The sequence below is a fragment of the Carassius gibelio genome, chromosome A18, assembly GCF_023724105.1.
Source record: "Carassius gibelio isolate Cgi1373 ecotype wild population from Czech Republic chromosome A18, carGib1.2-hapl.c, whole genome shotgun sequence".
Taxonomy (NCBI): Eukaryota; Metazoa; Chordata; class Actinopteri; order Cypriniformes; family Cyprinidae; genus Carassius; species Carassius gibelio.
Genome location: NC_068388.1, coordinates 5,710,027 through 5,737,601, shown reverse-complemented (window position 1 = coordinate 5,737,601; position 27,575 = coordinate 5,710,027). Strand labels below are relative to the sequence as shown.

General features: G+C 37.5%; 1 protein-coding gene across 6 annotated transcripts in view; it reads left to right on the top strand.

The window, feature by feature from the left end:
* Positions 1 to 27,575, top strand: part of LOC127934660 (tetraspanin-9) — a 185,909-nt gene that overhangs the window by 114,062 nt on the left and 44,272 nt on the right. Inside the window, exon 2 of one of the 6 annotated variants that reach the window (XM_052532181.1) lies at positions 8,294 to 10,369. The exons of the other annotated variants lie outside the window; for them this stretch is intronic. Within the exon in view, the coding sequence (XP_052388141.1) occupies positions 8,294 to 8,683 (390 nt within the window). The 3' untranslated portion in view covers positions 8,684 to 10,369. Of the gene's footprint in view, positions 1 to 8,293; positions 10,370 to 27,575 lie in introns of those variants that run through there. 6 annotated transcript variants of the gene reach the window in all.

The window sequence follows — 27,575 nt, the reverse complement described above, 5'->3', positions numbered from 1 at the left end:
AGGAGGCATTGGAAAATTAGAAAACCTATAAAGTAGGTTGATTGCACTGAATTGGAACGGTTCCATACTCTTCTGTTTCTGTATTGTTTTACACTAAAAACAATAATTGTGTAAAATAAGTTGGACAGAAATGGCTCCGTAAACAGGACGAATTGCCTCAAATCAGCAAGAGCATATCAATACAGCCTTGAAAACACATATGTAGTACTCACAAGTGAATTGACTGAATGTTTAAAGATTCCTAAACAGCATTACAAATTAATTTGGCATATGCAAGTGTTGGCCTTTTAAATCCTTTAGCCCTGACTTGAGTGAAATCTGATGTCTGGACAGTAAGATTTCATGCAGATTGCAGTTACTTTGTGCTATAGCCTTGACTAATAGAGCAGATCCAGAGATGTTTTTTCTTCACAATGGCCTCCGGAATCCCTCTGATAATACACATTGTCTGGCTCGCCATCTTTTGTCATCTTTGTGTGGCCGTTTGATCCGTTGGTTGAGCAGCAGGAGAGCCTCCTGAAAGAAAGGTCACATGACATGAGAGGAAGAAAATAAGGTTTATACAAAGAAAGCTTTTCACAGGCCTTGTTCCGGTCTTTTTGCTGCATGCCTGGGTGACCTATTCTTAAAAAGACCACAAGTATGTCATGTGCCCGATGCCCTGGGAGATGAAGCATTTGCCCTTTTCGGCTATTTTGAGTAGCAAGTGGCCCATATGCAAATGCACAATTATCAGAGCAGACTCTCATAATTGGAGGCCCCTGGCTTAGTACAGTACATTATTTTGGTGTTTGTATCAGTACTGCAGACATGTTTGCACTACAGTCACTCATGCTGTTTGTTGAGATACTGCAAGAACATGTTTGCAATTATGTCTACTAGCTAGAAAATAAACATTTGTATTGGGCATAATGCCTATAGGCATTGATGTTAGTATTAGTTGAGTAAAATTTGGTCAGACTGTGGTTAGCCTAAGGTAACTGACAGACTTTCACTTGATCACATGCTTTGTGTAACCATCCTTGTCAGCTTGATAAAGATCAGAAACCCTGTAGAATGGAATTAGCCTCTGCAGCTTCATAAAACACTGGTACAAGGTATATTTCCAGCTGCCTGGACTCTTAATGCAGCGACATGCAATGAGTAGTAATGCTAGATGAAGTGTAGTAGTACCGTACTGTATATGGATTTTTTTTCCCTTTCTGAAGAAGCTGTGCTGAAAGCTGTGACTTTCTACAAAAGTTCTTAGAATTTAGTAATCCATTGTTCTGTAGTGTTGCTTCATGGTTTCTAAGGTGATGGTTAAGTTTTTGCTATTTGGTTACAAAAGGGATGATACTTTAGGTACCTCTATTAAGTTTGAATATTGAAAACAGCGCTGCTTAATATTTTTGTGTAAACAGTAACTTTTTGTGGATTTTCAGGATTATATGAAATAGAATTTTAATTGAAAATAGAATAGAATTTCTGTATTTCTCATAATGCAATCTCTCAATTTTTTGTGAATTGATTCTGAGTCATTAACAATTGCGATGTAGGTTTGATTGAGGTATCATCCATGTCAGTATCCATTCATTACGTATCAAATATTGTGTGAGAAAGCTTTACACATTGAACTATCAATATTGGATATTCATAACAAAACCCTTTATGTTGAGTAAAGACTTAAATGATCCAACCATTCACAGAATGTGCAGTACATTAGACTAGCTGAGCTTTATCATGTCCTCTCAGTGCAAACTTTTCTCTGCCATTATCAGCATTCATTACACACAGCTTACTATAGCAAAGCAAGTTTCAGGGACAACTTACAAACACTAATTAGTCTCATTGGTGTCTATGATAATGCATGCTGCTTATCCATTCATAGTAAATGCAATGAAAACCAAAATAACTGGATTATGGTGCAGAAACAGCACTTTAGCACAGGATGACAGTAGCTGTACGATACTGCGCTGTAATCCAGGGGGTGTTTGGTGAATGTCTGCATTCAGCCTGATAAGTCAACAGAACATGGATCAGCCTGACATAGAGCCAATAGGGCTTATTGTTCTCACAAGCCAGATTTATATGTGCCGTTATCAGTGTATCCTGTTCAGTTCCACTGGAGCACATGTGTTTGGCGTGCTTAATTACTGTGTGTGATCCACCATGCATTTCATCTCTGTGTCATTAAACGTCAGCATTTCTTCTCATATTAGCTTAACAAACACTACGCATTTCCAGAGTACAGAATGCTGTCCAACCATTCAAGACTGGCAGGTAAACGCAGCGAACCAATGTAGCATCCATGTACATGACAGTGCCAGGAGCCCATTCCTAGCTTTGGTTGAATCCCTAAGTGGATTTCCCCCACAACTGCTTGTCTAAACATGGAAGTTGTCAAGTAGGAAACCTTGCAAAACATCGCTCACCAGAGAAGCATAACTAGCTGTGTCGTAGAAGGCCAGCCTGTAATGACAGAACATGGTAGTCGATCTCAGTGCCCATCTGTATTGTAGATCGATTTACTCTCGAGATGCATGTGAAGTAGCAGCAGATGTTTACACCATCCAAATAATGTTTTGCAGCTTACTGAAGTGCCACTATCCTTTCTCCTTGTTCTAAGCCAGGCAGAGAGATGTGCTCTGGGGACACAGATCAGTGTAATTGGGACTTATCTGTTGGAAATATAACAGAATTAAGGGTGTACTCACACTAGGCACGGTTGCCATGAACCGGGCCCGAGTACGATTGTCCCCCCTCCCCACTCCCCCTCTGGCCTGCACTCACATATAGGATTTCAGCATTCGTGCCGGAGCACGCTTACGTCATTGTGGTGCGACGGTTTCGGGATAAACAGGAAGAGCGGCGCTCTCTGAACACAATGGAGTGTATCGCTCTGTTTTCTTTGTGGATAATTTTGTGTTGTTTGGTCCACAGCCTGTTGTTAAACAGATGTGTCGCCTTAGTGGCGCGAAAATTTTCACGTAATCGTGCTGCTCGTATGAGGATGTTTGCAAGGTACCAGCTGAAGTGCAGCAAGGACTTTGCAGTTTTTGGTTTTTATGCGTTTTGCACCTCTGCCGTAGACCAAAGCGACCCTTTCCCTGCCATGTTGGTTTTGGAGCGTCGCAAAACCGTGATGCAAAGCGTCCTTTTCCGTGCTCCGGCACGGTTAGCGCTCACACTGCATGCGAACCGCGCCCGAGTCCAACTGAACCGTGCCCTGGCCCACCTCTTCCAAGCGGGCCAGGCCCGGCTAATCGAGCCGCGCCCGGGCACGATTCGGAACACTCACACTAGTCAAACGAACCGCGCTTTGGTGGTCAAACGCACTCGGGCACGGTTCAAACTGGCAGTGTGAGTACACTCTAATAAGTCTCAGGAGTTCAGCTAGTCTTTGGGTCAATGATGAGTACAGCTGGACTTCAATGACGCTGTGGCTCTCAGTGATTTAAGGGTTCTTTATAATAGTGTATACTGGTTATGAGACTGTATATCTTCATTTTAATGTATGTTCAAGCAGGCTTCAAGTGAATTTGTGTAAAGGGGCAAGTGAAAGAGAATTTTACTTTCCCAACTGAACAAGTATTTTGATTAAAACATCAATAACAAAAAATAACTAGGAAAGCATGGAAACTTCAATAAAAAATTGATTCTGATTTTATTACATTCAGTGTGAACGGCGACTGATAATGGATAATATATTGAATATCATGCCAGTTGAGGTTCTGTCTGTCAGCCTGTCTGTGTGAAAGAGAGACTCTTGAAGAAATCAAATCAAATGAGTGCAACAGCACATACAAAGAAACAAACATGAAACATGCTGCTGTTCAAAATAAAATGATTTAAAGTATCTCATACAACAATGTTCTCCTGAGTATCAGCATGATTGCAAATGTGACATTGATTTCATACAACAGTAGTTCAATAAATAAGTAGTTAATATTAAGGGACTTAGATTTTAGAGTGTTATTGCCAACGAAAACTGTCTCCAAGCAACACACAATGGTATTTTGTTACTGAATGATTCAGCGTTTTAAATCAATCAAATGAGTTGAGTGAGCAAAAATATTTAAAAAATCAATTCTGCTGAAAAAAAAACACAGCTGTGTGTGATAATAATGGAAAAAAGTTTGAAAGTGTCACTGGAGAGTCATGCATTTTGTTCAGTGCTGTGTGTGAGGTAAATAAATTTGAAGTGATCAATTCGATCTAAATCTGATTATTTGGCCGAAGCCTGGAAAAATGATAAGGCAAAGCTTCGGTGGTTTTAGAGTAATCTGACTTTTATATTCGTATGATGGTTGGTGAGTTGGTGCCTATTTGTGGTGCTGACCAGCCTGGTGTCCTGCTTATGGTGCTGATAATTGGTCGGGTGATATTTCCTGAATCCTGTGTGGTTTCTGATGAGCTAAGGTCCAATATTATCAGTCCTCATGCAGAATATCGCAACCACATAATGTTTGTCTTATTATACCATGGAATAAATCACCCACAACGGGCACTTTGACGACTGATTGGTATGAAAATGTCCTGGGATTGGTAATGAAATGAGCTGATTTGTTTTGGTAATATAATGGCAAATTTAGATGTCTCTGTCTCTTTGCGATCACGATTGCCCATTAGCCTCCAGCTCATTAGCGCCTCTCTTGCAATATGGCCCTTTGTGTTCATAATTGACAGAGCATTTACAGTTGACCAGCTTATTACAATATCTCAGCACACCCCACTGACATGGCACTCAGCCTCCTTGGAGCTTTTTAAGCTCCGGTGATAGCTTGTTGACTCGGAGACAATGGCCATTCGCGAAAATGGAAAAGGGGCACAAAAAGGACAAAGCAACTGCAGTGGTTTGTATGGTTTCTGCAGCTGCTCAAAAGAGACTCTCTTTCTTGGTAGTTTGTTGGATATATTTTTTTCCTTCTCATTCTCCATGAACTTAACATCCCTGGAGACGTCCTTGCACTTCAGTTTGCTCAGTTCCACTGTTTTGTTGTATGCCTTTGGCACTCTGCAGCTCGTGACAGATTGCACTTGTTCCTTGTAGAAATGCCTGGATGTGGCTTGTTTTCACCAAGTGGGCATTAAATCGTAAAACTACAAAACATTCAGTATACATTAGTTTTGAGTTCTGAATGAGAGAGAAGGGATCCTACATTTTTTTCTGTCTTCCTGAGGTTTTTAGGGAAGTTTCAGCTGGTTATTTCAGCAACAGTTCACTAAGGGAAATGCTTTGGGATGACACATCAGTTTCTCTTCTAATTCTTTCCAAATCTTTCCATATTTGTGAGTTCTTTCCCCAAATATTTTATAGTTTGTATAAATATATTTTATAGTTTGTATACCCTTCTTAAACCCTAAAAGGTAGATTATTTTCCCCTAAATGGTGTATATTAGTACCTAAAGTGAACGTATTAGTACCTTTTGAGTTGACAGTTTTGTACCTTTTTTCAGAGACTGCACATACAGTATTGTTCAAAATAATAGCAGTACAATGTGACTAACCAGAATAATCAAGGTTTTTCGTATATTTTTTTATTGCTACGTGGCAAACAAGTTACCAGTAGGTTCAGTAGATTCTCAGAAAACAAATGAGACCCAGCATTCATGATATGTACGCTCTTAAGGCTGTGCAATTGGGCAATTAGTTGAATTAGTTGAAAGGAGTGTGTTCAAAAAAATAGCAGTGTGGCATTCAATCACTGAGGTCATCAATTTTGTGAAGAAACAGGTGTGAATCAGGTGGCCCCTATTTAAGGATGAAGCCAACACTTGTTGATAATGCATTTGAAAGCTGAGGAAAATGGGTGGTCAAGACATTGTTCAGAAGAACAGCGTACTTTGATTAAAAAGTTGATTAGAGAGGGGAAAACCTATAAAGAGGTGCAAAAAATGATAGGCTGTTCAGCTAAAATGATCTCCAATGCCTTAAAATGGAGAGCAAAACCAGAGAGACGTGGAAGAAAACGGAAGACAACCATCAAAATGGATAGAAGAATAACCAGAATGGCAAAGGCTCAGCCAATGATCACCTCCAGGATGATCAAAGACAGTCTGGAGTTACCTGTAAGTACTGTGACAGTTAGAAGACGTCTGTGTGAAGCTAATCTATTTTCAAGAATCCCCCGCAAAGTCCCTCTGTTAAAAAAAAGGCATGTGCAGAAGAGGTTACAATTTGCCAAAGAACACATCAACTGGCCTAAAGAGAAATGGAGGAACATTTTGTGGACTGATGAGAGTAAAATTGTTCTTTTTGGGTCCAAGGGCCACAGGCAGTTTGTGAGACGACCCCCAAACTCTGAATTCAAGCCACAGTACACAGTGAAGACAGTGAAGCATGGAGGTGCAAGCATCATGATATGGGCATGTTTCTCCTACTATGGTGTTGGGCCTATTTATCGCATACCAGGGATCATGGATCAGTTTGCATATGTTAAAATACTTGAAGAGGTCATGTTGCCCTATGCTGAAGAGGACATGCCCTTGAAATGGTTGTTTCAACAAGACAATGACCCAAAACACACTAGTAAACGGGCAAAGTCCTGGTTCCAAACCAACAAAATTAATGTTATGGAGTGGCCAGCCCAATCTCCAGACCTTAATCCAATTGAGAACTTGTGGGGTGATACCAAAAATGCTGTTTCTGAAGCAAAACCAAGAAATGTGAATGAATTGTGGAATGTTGTTAAAGAATCATGGAGTGGAATAACAGCTGAGAGGTGCCACATGTTGGTTGACTCCATGCCACACAGATGTCAAGCAGTTTTAAAAAACTGTGGTCATACAACTAAATATTAGTTTAGTGATTCACAGGATTGCTAAATCCCAGAAAAAAAAAAATGTTTGTACAAAATAGTTTTGAGTTTGTACAGTCAAAGGTAGACACTGCTATTTTTTTGAACACACCCCTTTCAACTAATTGCCCAATTGCACAGCCTTAAGAGCGTGCGTATCATGAATGCTGGGTCTTGTTTGTTTTCTGACAATCTACTGAACCTACTGGTAACTTGTTTGCCACGTAGCAATAAAAAATATACTAAAAACCTTGATTATTCTGGTTAGTCACATTGTACTGCTATTATTTTGAACAATACTGTACAATACAGACCAAAAGTTAGGACACACCTTCTCATTCAAAGAGTTTTCTTTATTTTCATGACTATGAAAATTGTAGAGTCACACTGAAGGCATCAAGGGCTATTTGACCAAGAAGGAGAGTGATGGGGTGCTGCGCCAGATGACCTGGCCTCCACAGTCACCGGACCTGAACCCAATCCAGATGGTTTAGGGGTGAGCTGGACCGCAGACAGAAGGCAAAAGGGCCAACAAGTGCTAAGCATCTCTCGGGGAACTCCTTCAAGACTGTTGGAATACCATTTCAGGTGACTACCTCTTGAAGCTCATCAAGAGAAAGCCAAGAGTGTGCAAAGCAGTAATCAAAGCAAAAGGTGGCTACTTTGAAGAACCTACAATATGACATATTTTCAGTTTTTTCACACTTTTTTGTTATGTATATAATTCCATATATAATTCCACATGTGTTAATTCATAGTTTTGATGCCTTCAGTGTGAATCTACAATTTTCAGTCATGAAAATAAAGAAAACTCCTTGAATGAGAAGGTGTGTCAAAACTTTTGGTCTGTACTGTATATATTTGTGTATATGAATGTATGTGTGTGTGTCTTTTTTCCCATTGAGCCCATTGAAGTACATTTATTTCTTAAATGGGTAAAAATAAAATCGATTTAGAAATATTGTTTTATTTTATTTAGCTTGCTGTTGAGCATTATATGATCAATTGATCAGTTATTGAGTTATTCTAAACTTATACGTTCAGTATTGAATATATTACAGATTAATTCAATTATAAACTGACAGGACACGTTACCGAGAGCTCAGTGAAAACGTAAATCCAAGATGACAGATGATGTGACAGAAATGTTGATTACGGATATAATTTACTGTATACTGAAAGTATTTGAATAATCAGCATTTCTCCCATCATCTTCCGTTTATAAATTCACTGAGCTTGCTGTTTAAATTTAACCCAAAATACTTTATTTAAGGGGGCAGCATAATTAAGTCAACACTTTAGAACAAAAATGCCTAACATGCAAAAATGCCTACTGCCTTAAAATGCTGCCTACAGAGACAGTTCACTAGGTTTTGGAAGAGAGCCTAATGGCAGTTCTGTGACTTTTTTGAATGCATGTCTTTTCTGTTAGAATATAAATTCCCAGTTTTCCCGTCTTTCATATTCCACGCACAGCATGGTGCCATGTAAAATAAGGTTGTTTTGTGTCTCAGATCAGATCAGAAGACATTGGGGTATACGGCAGCTCCCAGCATCAACCCGTGACTGATCTCGGCGCTCAACAGAAAGCTCTAAACGCCGTGAGAGCAGCGAGGGAATCTGCAGGAGTGCCGAACACCCTCAGGGAAATTGTGTTTACTCTCTCCATACTCTCAGATCTATGGCACTTTCTCTCCACCTCTTCAGTTTATTTTCCTCTTCAGAAGTATAGGTTAAACATTCCCAACTGCACATATGATGAAATGCTTTTTTTTTTACAGTTTTTGGAACAGTGCCAGGTAATAATTTGTGAATGTAATTACCGTCACCCTTTCTACACCTCCTCTTTGTGCTATAAAATGTCTCCAAACATTGGCTGGGGGGCGATGTGGGAGACTCGATGAAAGAATTGTCAGTGAAAGAACCTGGCGTAAATGAAACACACCCGCAGAGGTGATGACATGAGCAGATGGTTGGTATGGTTGGGGTGGACTCCACAATACACCTTTTAGGGAGCACCTCTGGTCTCCGCAGAGATTCTTCTGCCTACACCTCTGTGTAAGCCATTAGCCGGGTCAACCACATCCACCCTTGAGCTCAGATTGCGTTGGCCACAAGGCAAGAGTTGAATGGAGGTCTGTGCTTGTTTTGAGTTTGTGTCTAGATGAAGTGCTTTGCTCAAGGCCACAACATAGTTAACCACAGGAAGAAGTAAAGGGTGAAAAGGAATGAGCAATGAGAGATAAACAGCAAAAGAGTCTTAACTTGAGGCCTCCTGCCTTTTATATATCTTAAAAGTGGTAGCTTGTCCAAAAAATGAAAATTCTGTCACCGTTTGGACCTCCTTCCAAAGCTGTCTGATTTTCTTTATGTAAAATAAAAAAGAAAGAAAGAAAAAAAAAGATTAATTCAGAAAATTGTGCTGGGGTTATCAAGTTTCATAAAAGTAAAAAATTTAAAATCTTACATTTTTTTCCAATTGACCATTTTGCTATATCTGAAATCTTCTTATAGTGAGTCATAAGGAGATTTATCCCATTCTTGCATTGCTTTGCATTCTGAATTGCTGCTGACCTTTTTGAGAGCAACTGAGAATAGCTTTCCTTGCTCAAGTTTGACATGGCAAATAATTGGCTTGATCAGCGCCTGCATGCATTCCAGAGGATGACAGTTTGTGTCAGATTGGAACATAAAAACTCATACAGTGTAATCATGTTAGAGACTAATGTCACTTTTAAAGACTGCCCATAAGTATCGACTGTCTGTCCATATGCTCTCTATCTCACCACCAATGCAGCTTTGCACTAATTAGCTCTTGTACCTTCTGCTGTTGGACCTGCAACAGATTTATAGTGAGTCCTGGGAGAGAATAGGGAGATTGGGTGATATCGATCCTCTCAACAAAGCCTCACACACCCCACTGGCTTTTCCCAGACTGAGTCCTCCTCAGGGATGCACATACACACTCACTCACAATTTGACACTTAGATACAGAGTTGTTATCTACGTCCTTCTCCACCACTTTTAAAAAACTGGTGTAAAAATATACTCAGTCACAAATTTAATAAATGCATATGCGTTTTCTCGAGTCTCGAGTCCCACGGAGGAGCTCCGGAAGGATAAAAGAGGAGTTACGACAGCGAAGGACGAGAGAGGACCGGACCTCGGTTTTATTTTGTGTTTTGGTTTTGTTTGTGCATGGCAGTCATCCGAGAGGGGCTGTCGCGCTGTTTTGTGATTAATTATTAAAGTTTCATTTAAATGTTTGCTGGTTCCCGCTTCCTCCTTCCCGTCTTACGAACTGCGTTACAGTCGGTACAAACATCTTCACTGTCTATGTGAAAAATATGAAAACTAGATGATGAATGCATTGTCACGGTAAACTACATAGAGGTATGGCTTGTAAATGTGACTGTCATTTGAAGTCTATCTCACAGAGGGGAGGAAACTACAGTACACAAGGTATTCATAAGAGTCGATGAGCAGTTATTATTCTCCGGGAAACTCTCATTCATTGGCAAGCTAATTGACGAAATTGTAATCAGATTACCTTATGACCTTTCATACCCTTTTGTGATCTCTGGCCTTGGTGCACTTTACTCCTGGGAGAGAGATGAGTGAGGCCATCTTATTAATATTTCCCAGTGATACTGCTGGCTTTTACTTGTGCTCTAATCCAAGTCTGTTTGAATTACAAATGCATAATTCAAAGAATACTTCTGCCAAAAAGTAAAAAAAAAAAAATACAATCTCGTCTTTTTGAACTGTTCATAGTGTTTTCCTCCAGAAAAGCAGTATTTAAAAGAATGTTCAAGTTGCTCTTTTTATACAATGAAAGTGGAGTGAGACTGGTGTTGTCAAGCTCCAAAAATGACAAAAAGCACTGTAAAAACTATTTCAAGTCTTCAGAAGCCATATGATAGTTGTGAGTGAGCAACAGACCAAAATCTACTGGAAATCTTCATATGGGTTTGAAATAACTTGAAGCTAAGTAACTGATGACATAATTCATTTTTAAGCAAACATAGTTTTTTTAATTTTTTTTATAAAATACTTGAATGTGTGAAGTACTCAAATAAAGTCTATTTGCATTAAAGCTATTAATGGCTTGTTGGTTAAGATGTGTAATTATAAATATAACAAAAGTGAAAATGAGGCTTTGAGACTGTTGTAGAACAAAATGTGTCAAACGTTATAATACAGCTGATACAGTAACTGCATACATTACATGCATTGTACTATCCCAAAGGAGAACGGTTAAGACAAGCTGCTAATTGTGTGTGTGTGTGTGTGTGTGTGTGTGTGTGTGTGTGTGTGTGTAATATAGACAGGGAAATAAGAGAGAGGGAATGATAACAGTGTAAGTTTAGCATTGTTGCTGAGTGTGAAGCTGAGATACGCAGCGGGGGTATCTTAGGGGTGTTTGTGTAGTTAACGGTAATTATCTTTGATAAGTCTGGAAATCTGCCTTTTAATTAATTAGTGGAGAATCTTTTACCCTCTGCTGTGCCAGCTGTTTTCAAGTGTCAAATAACTGGAACTCACATTTGAAAAACATGCCTGACATTATTTTCCAGTTACTTGTTTGAAATGACATACTACTTACTGAATTCAGTATATACTGAATCATATGCCTGTATACCTATTTAGAAATATGCAAAAGCACTACTTGAAGTTGGATTTTAAAGCTGAAAAAAGATTGCCGTGCAGGACTTGGAATCTCAAGCCTGACATTTAGGGGCTATTATGTTTTCCATTCAGACTACCAAAATGCATTACCTGCCCGAAGGTGTACCAGGGATTTTAAAATCTTTCAGAACTTACATTGTTTAAATTAAACTCTTGAAATGTATCAAAGAGTAAAAGTTATTTTTGTGACAAATCAACAAACCTTGCTCAGCAAATGTTTGTAGAGGCAGGTGTGTTAAATAATTATCTTAATAATTACTGATGAATTTTACATCTGCAAAACAAATGCTAGCAAATTTGTTTGTCAGGAGATTTTATTGTTGACACTCAAAATAAGACACCTGCGAAGTAAATGGCAGTGGATGTAGGAACTGGAATAGCATTCTTCTGTCCTATCCTGTCCCATCCCTTCCCATCCCATTGTGTCCTGTCCTGTCCAGTCCTCATATCCTATTCTATACTTTATTTTTCATGACAGAAATAGAAAGAGCATGCACTAGAATGCTAATCTGAATTTAGTCAGTTTCTCACTTTAGTTGTTGAATCTGACTCCGCCTACTGACACCTGTGCAGCCACAAGTACATTTACTTTCACATACTTCAAAAATGCACACAAACAAAATTGGCTATCATCTCGGGGTAAAGGTCCAATGGGACAGCTGGTTGTAAGAAGTATAAGGAACACTGCTGGCCCTCTGCCTATTAACTAATCACAGTTTATTGCAAGCGACATTAACTAAAGTAAGCGACATGCCTGCAGAACCACTGCCGGCGTTCCCACCTGCAAGACTCAATTGATGATGAACAAAGGGGAATTAAAAGGCGGAATAAATCTGCTGCGAATGTTCTCAACGATGCCAATGGATGGCACCATTAATTTAGTTTGGGCCGATCCCAAACAGCCCCCATTCAGAGTCATTTTCCTGAACATTACAGAATGAATAAACAGGCAATGAATGCACCTCCTGTGACTCCATCAAAGCTCCTCCTCGTTTTTATGTCTTGCATTTGTGTGTTCTGAGATATTGAATGAGAAAGAGATAGAAAGTGAGAGCGAGAATGAAGGATCTCAGTTTTGGTTTCACCAGAAATACTGAAAATGGATAAAAGATCCCTGTCCGTGTCTCTTAGGCAACCCCTGATAGGTGCACTTCATCTTTTATTCATGTCTTTGACGTACAGTCTGTGTGCATGAACATTCCAGCTTGCTGTTAATTAACATCTATCATATGTACACCGTGATTCTCAAAGGTGCAGCATTCATATCATTATTTTGGGTTTGCGTTCTTCTTCAATGCTTCTTCAGCGCTAGCAGGGTGGTGGGGTAACTGGGGATGGGTCACAGGGGTGGATGGTTGTTTTTGAAGTTGACTAGGTCATCTAAAAATTTATTTATTTATTTACTTTTTTATTTATATTTTAGCAGAATAAGTGTGCTGACAGTGTGTTGCACTTTGGCTGTTTGACAGTTTTCGTTGTAACACTGCCTCAAAGGAGTTGTCATTCATCCCCTTTAAAGGACATATTACTTTTGCCAAAAGACATTTCAAACTAGTAGTTTAGCAGTTTTTTTTTTATTTCAACAAACAGAGATTTAAAGGTGCTGTAGGGAACTTTTGTAAAAAAATATTTTTTACATATTTGTTAAACCTGTGATTATGTCCTGACAGTAGAAAATGAGACAGATAATCTGTGAAAAAAATCAAGCTCCTCTGGCTCCTCCCAGTGGTCCTATTGCCATTTGCAGAAACTCCATCGCTCCCAGGAAAAAACAACCAATCAGAGCGGCGGTCCGTAACTTTGTTTGTGTTCAAAATGTAGAAAAATGTATATAATAAGCGAGTACACCATGAATCCATTTTCCAAACCGTGTTTTTAGCTTGTCTTGAATCACTAGGGTGCACCTATAATAAGTGTTTATATTCGGACTATTTTAGATTGCTTCGGGGGTACCGTGGCGTAGTAACCCAGTACCTTTGTGATTCTTCATAGACATAAACAGAGAGAAGTAGTTCCGGCTACAATGTTCTTCCGCAAGATGCAAGCAGTTCTGTTTATTAACCGCTAGAGCATCAAAAGTTCCCTACCGCAGCTTTAACAGTACAGCCTTACAATTGAATGAGCAAATTCAACATTAAGCTATACTGTGTTTCTTTTATTCTGAAAGTCACTGTGTTTAAAGTAGAAGCAGCTGTCAGGATAGGACTTACAAATGCTGCATGTACTAGTGAGGCTTGCAGCAAAGCACAGCTACAGAATGATGTGAGGAACATAGTCTGGGTGCTGTGGATTGCGGTTTGGGACACCTGAATCAGAAAGCGAAAACATATGACTCGGTTGATTTGACTCAGTTTTATTTATTTTTATTCAATCTTCTATAAATACATAGTCACTAAGACTTACCATGAACAAAATGTGCCTCACAAACTCGATCAGAAGCTGCAGGCTTTCTTCGGAGCGTCCAGGTTCAATCGCCTAATTGCACGCAACCATTTCTTTCATTTTTCGCTATCCTTTTCGGAGGGAATTCGAAAAAACTTTTTATCAGGCCCCCAACTAACCGTACAATCGACCACACAGCAAGAGTGAACCATCCTCTTCTCTAAATCCTCCTCCAAACGTGCAAAACAATCAAATTACAGGTATCTAGCGGTGTTTCCTGCCACACGATTCCCATGATCTAACGCGACAAACATAAACAATGACGTCACAAAAGATCCGCCTATTGACTCCCTCTGCCAATGCATTGATAAAATTAATAGCTGGATGTGCCAGAGCTTTCTTCAGCTAAACAAGGAAAAAACTGAAGTCATTGCATTTGGAAACAAACATGAAGTGTTCAAGGTGAATGCATACCTTGACTCTAGGGGTCAAACAACTAAAAATCATGTCAGGAATCTTGGTGTGATTCTGGAGACCGGTCTGAGTTTCAGTAGTCATGTCAAAGCAGTAGCTAAATCAGCATACTATCATCTCAAAAACATTGCAAGAATTAGAGGTTTTGTTTCCAGCCAAGACACTGAGAAACTTGTTCATGCCTTTATCACCAGCAGGGTGGACAATTGTAATGGGCTCCTCACCGGCCTTCCCAAAAAGACCATTAGACAGCTGCAGCTCATGCAGAACACTGCTGCCAGGATTCTGACTAGAACCAGAAAATCTGAGCATATCACACCAGTCCTCCAGTTAAATATAGGATTGATTTTAAAGTACTTTTACTCGTATATAAGTCACTAAATGACCTAGGACTGAGATATATTGCAGATATGTTCACTGAATATAAACCTAACAGACCACTCAGATAATTAGGATCAAGTCAGTTAGAAATACCGAAGGTTCACACAAAACAAGGGGAGTCCTCCTTTAGTTACTATGCTGCCCGCAGCTGGAATCAGCTTCCAGAAGAGATCAGATGTGCTAAAACACTAGTCACATTTAAATCTAGACTCAAAACTCATCTGTTTAGCTGTGCATTTATTAAATGAGCACTGTGCAATGTCCGAACTGATTGCACTATATTTTCACCTTTTTTATGTAAAATCATTTTCTAACTGTTTTTAAATTCATTTTAGTAAAGTAGTTTTTTTCATAATTGTAAAAGTTTTAAAATTGCTTGTCTTTATTTTTATTATTTTTATTCATGATTATTTTACTTTATTTTATGTAAAGCACTTTGAATTACCATTGTGTATGAAATGTGCTATATAAATAAACTTGCCTTGCCTTGCCTAGTAATAAGTAAACATTTAAAATACATCAATAACTGATATCATAGTTTAAAATAGATAAAATCAGAGTTAAGGCTTGCTTTATGTGTTGCTCGATGATGATTTCTCAATCGTTGCGACTTTAAATCCTGAGGACACAAAATGCCGTGGAACTTCTTGCCGCGGAGTAAAGAAGAGGTGGCGTTACGAGGATTCTCAGACAGTTGAAGTGTCCAGTGGAGTTAAGAGATTTGCTCTCAATCTATTTTCAACACTTTAGATTGTTTACCACTTTAGATTGTTTGACCAATAGCATTGAATTGTGAAAAAATATGAAATAGACAAAATTTGGACATGCAAAGATTCTGCCCGTCAGTGACGATATTTTAATAAAGGTGTTCCATTCCAATGTTAACCTGATTCAATTGGATCTGTGGTTCATATGAATTGTATAATATACTGTGCCTTATGAAATGTATCATTATTAAATGTATCATAAATATAGATCAGCACTTACCTAATGTAAGTTACTTTGCAGTAACGATGAATTTGTCAACATTCTTCTCACCACTGATAATGTCAAGCCATCATATGTGTTTCTATGATAATGCCAGGCAAAGCAAGCACAAAGTAAATGAAAACATTCTGCATAGATATTAAATTTGTGCATGTCCGCTTATTTTAGATATGTGTTTACATGGATCTATTTATTCCATACATCAAGATATTCACATCCAGTCTTTTCTAGTAGTTAAATCAACTTCCTGACTACAAACATGTCAAGTTTCAAAGCTCTCAGAGCTTGTGCGATTGATCTGCATTAGTTTATATGCCTTAACTCCCATACGGACAGGCTATATTTTAGTCCTTTATTGGTTTTGTGGTGTATAACAATATCTGTTAATTTAACAATCTTAGCAGTAAAATATTTTTAGCCAAGAATCCATTTCATATATGGGAGACCTTAGAGATGAGGAAAAACATTGTTGGGTTTAGTTCTACCTCCGGTAGGGGTATCTCGAAAACTAAAGCACTTTTTGACCATTTGTCACTAGCCTAAAATATTTATAACATATATACATATACATATATATATATATATATACATATACATATATATATATATATATATATATACATATATATATATATATATATATATATATATATATATATATATATATATATATACATACATACACACACACACACATATATATATATATACACAAACATATACACACACACACACATACATATATATATATATATATATATATATATATATATATATATATATATATATATATAATAATTATTTCTAAATATTTATTATAATTATAAATAATTATTATATCATACAAACTATATTCAAAATATTTATTTTGCTAAGAGAACAACAAAGTTCTAGTAACACGGGTAAGCGATGATTCAAATAAACCTGTGAATCATTTCTTGAACAAAGTCACTGAGTTTAATGTTTTCTTTTTACACAGACAATATCGTTCGCTGGTGTGGACGCTAATATCGTTATCTTTATAGTTATCTTTATAGTTATCGTGCTTGGTGTGAACGGGCCTTAACTCACTTGAAAGTGCTCATTGCGTCTTTACAGCCCGCCATACTGTTTGTTTTGTTGCCACACAACCACTCGCGTGTGCGTACAAATATGTCATCAAAGATCCTCCTATTGGGCTGTAGTAATTTGGAGATAAGGCTAGGTAAATCTGGGTATCATCAGCATAGCTGTGATAGGCAATTTGGTTCTTTCTCATTATTTGACTTAGTGGAAGCATATACAGGCTAAACAAGAGCGGTGCAAGAATTGACCCTTGTGGCACTCCACATGTCATGGACGTCCACTTAGACTTATGCTCTCCTAGACTCACATAATAGCCTCTCCCTTCTAAGTATGACCTGAACCATTTGAGTACCATCCCAGAAAGCCCAACCCAGTTTTCCAGTCTCTGTAGAAGTATGTTATGATCGATAGTACTAGAGTTATTATTACTAGGCTTATTATACATGTGCATTGAAGTTTTAAAATGTATCTAATTTCTAATTCTACTTGTATTGAATTAAATGTTTTGGATACCAGCATTAAATTATTGTTTTTATTATTATTTTACTGACTCAAAGTTGGCACTGTGCATGTAAAATGCCCCAAGTAGGCTAACGGGTTTTATTTATGGGAGAAAAAAGGTCTGTCTACTGGCGCCAAGTAAGCCTATCTTTGCATAACTCTTTTTCATTTCTTACAATAACAAATGAAAATCGTTAGGTTAGATACATTTGAGTAGGCTTGTTTTGTTAAAAATCCATAGCTGTAATGCTTCGGTAATGCTCCACACAGCTGTAATGCTCCACAAAGCTCACGTGGAAAAGTGATGCAGTGCCTTACTCGGAGACTGGCCCCATTCTCTCTTGCACGGCTGCTTCGCTAGCATCATCGGATGCCTATCAGAATCCGGGAGTTAAGACCGCAGTTTGAGCCAGTGGCTTGAATTGATATGGTTCAGGCCCTGGCCCTGTGTTTTCAGACACCTCGACATCCTCCACTTCAGGTGAAGGTGGGGGAGAAAAGTTGTCTACTTCAAATGAACGCTCTGTTGCAAAACTACTTGCGTCACTAGAGTCACTCTCCATTTTAGCGACTCAGCAGCTGTCAATTAATCTGTCACTGAGGGTCTCAGGTTCACGCCCCACCGGCTCAGCCCTGCCGTTGGTTTGTCCCCTCTATCTCCGCTGTGCTCTGCCCACTTTTCAACATTTTTCAAATATTGCCAGTGGGTGGAGTCAGGCTCTGACCAGGGGTTTAATTACCCCTTAAAGCCTTACCTCTTGTCAAAAGGCTCGACACGACCGCAGACTTTGATGAACACTGCTGGCAGCAGCGACATCTGTGTCTGTATCATTCTTATCAATGAGTGCATAACCTCGTATCTCCCTGCTCCCAAGTCATAAAAATCTCGTATCTCAGATTAAACATGATTTTGTCCCACCCTCTTTGTTTTTTGATGATGGAAGCATAAAGAAGACAACAGCAGCTGCCAAGTGTAAAAGAACCATCAGCATATATCATTGATGGCATGGATCTTCTTCAAATGCTCAATGATTCAGCCTTTCAAACGTTCAATGACCTGGGTGAGTGTGTCTGGAAAAAGATCGCAACTTTAATGGGAAAGGAAGGTAACATCTGTGTCGTTATAGTTTTTGATAGATATGACCACCAACACTCAATCAAAGATCTTGAAAGACAAAGAAGAGGCACCAAGATGGGCATCCTAGCACCAACCTGGATGAGCTGAGGTGTCAGCAGCAAATCTACCCCCAACAGAAGATGGCTTCCAGCAACATGTGCTGAGAGCCGTGTACCAAACAGCAGTGTGGCATCACAGCCACCTGGCCAAAACTCTTCTCTGGAACCCAGTTGGTAGAGGATGGAGGCTCAGAGAAGGTGGCTGCATTTAATCTGTGATGTTCCAGAAGGCACCAGCACCTAAAGGAGTTAGAGACCTCACCCACCTCTACTGTAAAGACGGAAACTGCACCGATGCCACCAAATGCCAGTGTCTTTCTGTGGGCTTGACCTGCACAGGGTTTTGCTCTTGCCCTGACTGTCCAAATATGACCCACTTTGTCACTGATGACAATGTGGATGAGTGGTGTGTTGCAGTTGTAACATCATGGGGAGTTGACCCCATAATGTTTCAAGAGGGTCTGGCTGTAGGCTTGTACTTGCACACTCAGACATTTGCACTTCCGCTAGTGACATCACTTGCAGTCTTTATTTTTTATTTTGTTTATTTTTTTTATTACTTTTCGTTTGAATTTCCCAACATTTTATAAAGCCAGGTGGTGAAGACAAGAAAAAATAAACTAAATTACAATGTCACTTGCAATCGCTACTTGCACTCTCCGCTACCTGTGACTTCACTTGCAATCAACACAAATCGTGCATGTTGCCAGTGGAGACAAGACGCTGTGGTGGTGATTAAATTATTAAAACTAATTTAGTACTATAACGTACAGGGTCCTGCAAGAAAAAGACAAGATCGGCAAATCCATGGCCAGAACAAACCCAACACGCCCAGAATAAACGCAACACGCAAAGTTTCACATTAAGCATTTTTCCATATAGAATAAACTGTCTACAACTTGTTTATATCACTGTCTTTGTCCATTAACCTACATTATGTGTTTTATTTATAATGATTTTCTATAGGAGGAAAACGTTTAATGTACAATTTAACGCACTGCGTTCTGTACTCGTCTTCTTGCCTGTACGGAGTTGATCCTTTTAAAATCACTTAATGCATAATGCCCGTTCATATTTGCTGGTCTGTATATACTTAGAGTCAACAACAAGACATATAGGCTAGGCTAGGCCTACTAAATTGTCTTTATCATCTTAGTCTGTTATTAGGCCACATTAAGCGTTATGTTGTATGGGAGGACAAAGTTTGCACATTGTGTTCATAGCCATCTGCTTGCCTTGCAGTACATTGAATAATAACTATATATCGAATTTGATCTTTTAATTGAACTTAATGTGTCTGAATACATTATGCCATATTAAGTGTTAGTTTTTTTTCTACAGGAGGAAAACGCTTAACGAAAGACTTTGTGCATTGCGTTCATATTCTGCTGTTCTGTGGCCAAGGTCTGTGCTTGTCTTTTTCTTGCAGGACCCTGTACGTTATAGTACTAAATTAGTTTTAAACGTTTAATCACAACCACAGCGTCTTGTCTCCAGTGGCAACATGCAAGATTTGTGTTGATTGAAGTCACAGGTAGCGGAGAGTGCAAGTAGCGATTGCAATTGACATTGTAATTTAGTTTATTTTTTCTTGTCTTCGCCACATGGCAACTGTTATAAAATGTTGGGAAATTCAAACAAAAAGTTATCAATAAATAGAACAAAATAAAAAATAAAGACTGCAAGTGACGTCGCTAGCAGAAGCAGTGTCTGAGAGTGCAAGTGCAAGTCTGCAGCCAGACCTTTCTCCAATGGTTACCAAAAGCAGTTGATGTTCCAAATGGTTGCTGCTAGAAAATCAACTAAACAGCCTGAGAAGACAGGGCTCATTTCCCCGAAGAGTGTTTGTTTCTTTAGTTAGATTGCCATTTGTTTTATTTAAGACAGTAATTTAAGTTGTATTGTGTGAAGTTAAGTTATAGTTTTATTAAAAAGTTCATTAAGTTAAAACTCCTGGTCTCCTGTTTGTGCTATGGCAAGGTGTTATCTTTCTATTTCAATCTTTGTTTCCATATAGTACAAGGTAACATATTAAATATTTTTTGATGTCTCTTATATTTGAATTTCTCAACATTCTTCTCACCACTGATAATGAATGGGTTTGGACTCAATTATGTCAGTGTTCCATTTTCATTCATTTTGGACACCTCATACATTGAGTGACAGAACACTTCTCTTTTATCATATATTTACATATTAATAATTTAAGTTGTATTGTGTGAAGTTAAGTTATAGTTTTATTAAAAAGTTCATTAAGTTAAAACTCCTGGTCTCCTGTTTGTGCTATGGTAAGGTGTTATCTTTCGATTTCAATCTTTGTTTCCATATAGTACAAGGTGCCATATTTAATATTTTTTGATGTCTCTTATATTTGAATTTCTCAACATTCTTCTCACCACTGATAATGAATGGGTTTGGACTCAATTATGTCAGTGTTCCATTTTCATTCATTTTGGACACCTCATACATTGAGTGACAGAACACTTCTCTTTTATCATATATTTACATATATGTACATATATTTGGTATTGCTGGATTCAGCACAACCCCACCTTTCCAACAAGTCATCATATGTGTTTCTATGATAATGCCAGGCAAAGCAAGCACAAAGTAAATGAAAACATTCTGCATAGATATTAAATTTGTGCATGTCCGCTTATTTTAGATATGTGTTTACATGGATCTATTTATTCCATACATCAAGATATTCACATCCAGTCTTTTCTAGTAGTTAAATCAACTTCCTGACTACAAACATCTCAAGTTTCAAAGCTCTCAGAGCTTGTGCGATTGATCTGCATTAGTTTATATGCCTTAACTCCCATACGGACAGGCTATATTTTAGTCCTTTATTGGTTTTGTGGTGTATAACAATATCTGTTAATTTAACAATCTTAGCAGTAAAATATTTTTAGCCAAGAATCCATTTCATATATGGGAGACCTTAGAGATGAGGAAAAACATTGTTGGGTTTAGTTCTACCTCCGGTAGGGGTATCTCGAAAATTCAGGGGCATTGTCACTAGCCTATTTGGAATTTGTCATGTTTAGTGTAAATATGTGCTTTAATTTATTATGTAAGCTGGACTTTACTTTTCCTCTGTCATCTTGTTTTTAGGCACAGGGTTTAACAGGGCGACTGCTTAAATGTTAGGCAAATATGAATAATGACATTCATTCCTTCATGCAGTTATTAATTACTTTTACTATTTTCCATAGGTATGAAGTTGCATAATGACTTGGATGCTTGCAAGATTAATCATCTGTTGAAATGATCTTCCCCAGTCCTGTAGAATCTCTGAACTGTCACTTGGTGCTTACAAGAAAATAATTAAAAGGCTCAAGCCGCGCTCATTCGCGAGCAGTGTCGTACAGAATAAACGACTCTCTCTGTAATTCATCTTCCATTAAAGAGTATTTATCGCTGGCCACTGCTTGAGAGCCCATAGAACTGTTGTGACTAACAGGAGAGGCTGGTAGCCCGGCACTGTGTCCTAAATTGGATTTGGCTAAATCCAGGGAGAGAATCCATTGTTTATCTCCCCCAGAACAGCAGAGGAGGATTATCTTCAGGCTTTAGGGGAGGGTACATACTCCAGGTATGAACGACCAAATAATTTCATATAATAAAGAGGTTGAGAGAAACCTTGAGGTTCATTCGCCTATAGGGAGTCGAAGCCACTTTATGAGGATGAATATAGTTCATTTATTTCCACCAGAAAGTGTGGTCCATTACTGCAGTGTTTTTTCTTTGGTGGCTCCCAGAGATCCCCATGTGGCAGGTGATCGCAAGTGAATGTAGACTGGATGGATGGAGTTAAGATGGGATTTAGCACTGAATTGGTTCTTAATGACCCAAGAGGGCATAAAACTAAAATCTTCTTGCAGATTTGGGAACGTGGATGTCTTTGTCAACAAAGGGGTGGAGGGAATTTGCCTCTGTGTGCAGATATTGTAATGCCACATTGCATCATGCAAGACTGAAACCACTTTTTTGTGGTCTATTTTATGGAGTAAATTTATGGAATAAAGTTATCATAAAAAATTAACCCAAACGACTGCGGTTGTTTTTCATGTCCGCGGTTTGAAGCAACCCCAATACCAACAACGTGATATTTAGCCCCTAAAATGTGAATTTTACCAAGGCAACCCTGCTAAAAATTTATATTTTAACCCCGGGAAGCAATTTTTATCGGAAAATTCCTACAGGTTTGGAATGACATGATGGTTCGCAAATGATGACAATTACTAGGTGATGAATCAATTCTGTACACAAAAAGTCAATGCCAAGAAAACAATTGGATATGTAATACAAATACGCTGTTCAGATTATAATGTTTCACCTTTGTGCTGATTAGAGTGAGATTAAACTTTAGCCATTTAGATGTTTATAAGCAACTGAAAAAAGAACAAATGTCAGGGCATGTCAAAACTTCTCCAGGTCCCAAAAATACCCTTAGACCTCAGAGGATTAAAATGAGCAGCTTAACAGGTGTAGGAGGAGGGTTTAGCAATGAGCTTAGCAATTAAGTCTATTGTGATGAGAAAATAATCAGTATGTCAAGAAACACCAGTCACATTTGTTCTAATTATGTTTAAAAATGAGTTGTAGTATAACAAAGTGAACTTTGTAGTTCACGGAGAGGAATGCACATTAGACAATTGATTTTATTATTTTGGAAATTCTTATGGGAATATGTCTCTCTCTCTTAAAAAAAGAAGAAGAAGAAAAATTCACCCAATTCTTTCCAATTTCCTGTTTTTTTTCCCCTCCTCCTCTTTCTATGATTTTTAATTAAAACTGCATCACGGATCAGAAGGCATATGCTTATGAAGAAGATAGTGGAGTGAGAATGTAAACAGCATGTTCAGATCTAGAGGGATATTGACGTCTTTGAACACTGGCTATGACACCATTAGTCAGTGAGTGAGACTATCTCCACGCAAAGAAATCCCTTGTGTGTCAATGACTTGAGGCTCAAATCCAGAAATTCATAATGTGTACGTACAAGTCATCATCTTTTCGAAGGTTCACATTAAACATGGATTCATAATTCAGTCTGAAGACATACACATGGGCATTTGTTTTTATGATGCAGTGGAGCTTCTAATTATGTTTTATGCGCAGTTTGGCTTAGTGTTTTCCAATCAGGTCCATAAGCCACGCCTCTTATAAAGCCATGCAGTCTCATGTCTTTCAAAAGTTTCTGGTCAGTAATTATTATTATTATTTATGTTTATGTTATGCTCACTAAGGGTGCTTTTATTTGAATAAAAATATAGTTAAATTGTGAAATTGTATTTAACCTGTTAACCCACACCTGGGTGCCGGCACACTGAATGCTCTATGTTTGCATGTGTCAATGTTTACGAATATATTAAATTAAATGGGTCAAAATTCATCAATACAAACTATATATTATTATAAAGGTCTAAGCCTCAAGCATCAATGACAGATCGCTGTTTTTCAATGGAAAGCTTATAAGGAATGTATTTGCTAAATTTGTGTAAGCAATACACATGAAAGAATGCATAAACAAAACACAGTATGTACCAGATTCGTTGTAATAAGTCAAAAACACATCCACAGCTGTAAATGCCGGTTTAGTTAGAAAGGTTAGGGTCCACTGAAAGACATCTCATAGCACACTTTTAGTCCAACGAAGCAATAACGTTGTAATATTGATGGTAATTCCTTTGTTTACGTCTTATTTCTTTGGGGACAGTATTGTTTGTATATGTTATGGAATAACCTATGCTCAAAAACTGTGTGACGGTAGTAAAAAAACAGCATGGTTTTGTAGCATACAGTGTCACTACAAATAAATCATCATATAAGTGATTTATTACAAATAAATCACTTATGCGATGTCTAAGATTCTGTCTATTGTTTTATAATAATAAACTATGAAGTGGTATGTTTATTGACTAAAGTAGTTTGTAAAGCCCTTCAATAGATTTGGTAAATATTTACATGGGGGAGGGGGGGGCAGCTAGACATAGTCTCATAAAAATGGTTGCAGGAATCTAATTTTTCATGCTATCTTCAGATTTGAAATAGAAACTCATGAGACATGTGACTTTAAACACATTACTTTTCTGGATTGCTCCAGGACTTATTTCGTGTACTTTTATATGGAAAAAAAATGTCTGTGTTGTACACACTATAGGCACTTCAGTGTCTATAAATTTTTATCTTTTTAATCACAATTGTGTGTGTAGCAGACTGAAGTCAGGAACTATTACAATTTTAAGTTAGGTAGAGCACTTTCAGCTGTGAGTCTCATAATGGGGGTCTGGCTAACAGGTTTAATCTTAACTGCTTTTATGTATGTAATTTATTCCTGTGATGGCCAAACTGAATTTTCAGCAGCATCACTCCCGTCTTCAGTGTCACATGATCCCTCAGAAATCATTATAATATGAATGAATGGGGCATTTATATAGTGCTTATATATTTCTTTAATACATATAACATATTTATATAGCACTTTAATATGCTGATTTGGTCCTCAAGAAACATTTCTCATTATTATAAATGTTGAAAATAGTATAGTATTAGATTTTTCATGACTGTTTTATCAGTAGAAAACGGTTTATTTCAAATATAATTTTTAGTAACAATATCAATATATGTCTTTTGATCAGTTCAGTAAAGTCTTGCTAAGTAAAAGTGTTAATTTATATATATATATATATATATATATATATATATATATATATATATATATATATATATATATATATATAATAATAATAATAATAATAATAATAATAATAATAAATAAATAAAAAAGACTGACCCCAAACTTTTTTGTTTTATGCAATGCCAAAGCTTAAATCTGGTGTCATCAAACATAATCTTCTTAATACTTTTGCACATTTATGACTGACTTAATATGTCTAAACAGTTTAGTGTTAAGTAGCACTGATTTAAATGCAATGCATGCTCTTTTTTTTCAGATCTTGTTTGGGAAGGTTTAATGGAGTGTGTATGATTGAAAGACAATCACCCTGTGTTATCCGTGATGCTTGGGCACAGACCCATAAAAATCTATGTTATCAACATTAGTGTACCCTCAGTGGAGAGCACGGTTATTAAATGGGATCAAACACAGCATGGTTCTGCTAATCAGTATTCATGCTTTGAGTATTTGGATTTATTTCTGGAAATCTTTAGCTTCTTAACACCTGATTACCTTTCTGAGCACAAGTGCCAAAAAGTTACATTTCCCAAATTCTGAATAAGACTATTTGAGCACCATTTTCGAATCTTGAGAGCTTTGAGACACTGTATTGGCTGCCAGTATTATTTATATTAATTTGATAATGAAAAAACACATTCACAGTATCAAGTGCCCCTAATGTGTCACTATCACAGATTCCTGGAGGGTTGAAACCTTATAGTCTTGAGTTCTTGACGTATTTCTGAGGTGCAGACTCGGCAGTAAGCAGCCTCTCCAGAGGAAGAAAGAGTAGTACTAGTTAATTCGTGGAAACATACAGACTTCGAGAGGAGTGGGGAGGATGACGTATAATGTCACATTTCAAATATAGCCTTGAAATCTGCACGGCTGCCTAGAAGTGATACAGCCATGTCAGAGCAAATGTACTGGGTCTGATGGATGAGGCGGTCGGCCCTGTTGATCACAAGAGCTCCCATTTCCCATAATAGATCACAGTTCAACAGTAGAGGCCTGGGTCTCTCAGAACGGCCCGTAAGTTCAGGAAACAAGCCTCGGAGGCTGACACATGAAGGGTAGTCTTTCTGTGGAACGTCAGTCTTCCAAACCCTCTAAAACTTGAAGATAAAAGGTTGGTGAAGGTTAAGCCTCAAAGGTGTTGAGAGGTTGACATCATACTGAATCAAATAAAATAAAAAGATTTTAAAGATAAGAAGAATTTCTGTTTGAATCTGCTTCGAACACAGTAGTTGAGAGATAACTAAGCCGACAAACCCTCCTGGAGATTACTTCAGGCTTCGTGAAATGATTTACCAGTTTTGGAGGTGAACTGAATCAAAACAATACATTTTTTGGACGAGTTCAAATTGCTACTGTTACACTAGTAGGGGTTTTGAATCTTTTGATTCAGGGATGGTTCAGTAAATTTTTTGGAATGAACTGATTAAAAATATTCAAGTCTGTTGGATGAATCAATATTCCCTCTTTAGTAGTGAGATTTTGATTCATTCCAATGATTAAAATATTTGGATTAAGTTATGATTCCAATTCATTTCATGTTTTTGGAATGATATTAATCAAAACATGCAAGTCTCAGGGATAAATCAAGATCCCCACTGAAGTAGTAGGTGAGAATTTGATTTATCCTAATGACTTGATTCTTTTGAATCAGTTCACCTCATAAACTTTCTAGGCAGTATCCCCTATGTGCTTGCTTTTTCTTTTTGTTCAATGGGGACATGCCAAACTAAATGAACAACATGCCCTTTCTGTTCAGTCATAGTTCTTTAGTCTTCATTTGCCTCAGTTTAGTGTCAATCCACTCACTTTGAATGTCCTGGGCCTGACACCTTGCAATCCATTTGCTATTTTGGCTTATACACTTCAACTATATTAAGCGTGTAACTTCAGAACTTTCTTTGAATTAAACAGTCACTTGTATACTCTGGTGAAACATTGTGGTTTAAAATCCCCAACATATGTTTTAGGAAATTATATGAGACACCCAAAAGTAGTGGAAAACTTTCTGTGGTAGTGTTGGTAGAAGAACTTCACAGCACACATTGAAATATGCTTGTCTGGAGAAGGCCATCGAGTCACGTTCTCTTCATCTTGAGCTAAATTAAGACAAGTGCCTCAGCATGTCCTACATGACTCATGCGAAAATACCCGCAAAGAAACGGGATATATTTATATATATATATATATATATATATATATATATATATATATATATATATATATATATATATATATATATATATATATATATATGTGTATATATATATATATATATGTATGTATATATATATATATATATATATGTATGTATATATATATGTATATATATATGTATGTATATATATATATATATATATATATATATATATATGTATATATATATATATATATATATGTATATATATATGTATATATCTGTATGTATATATATATACATA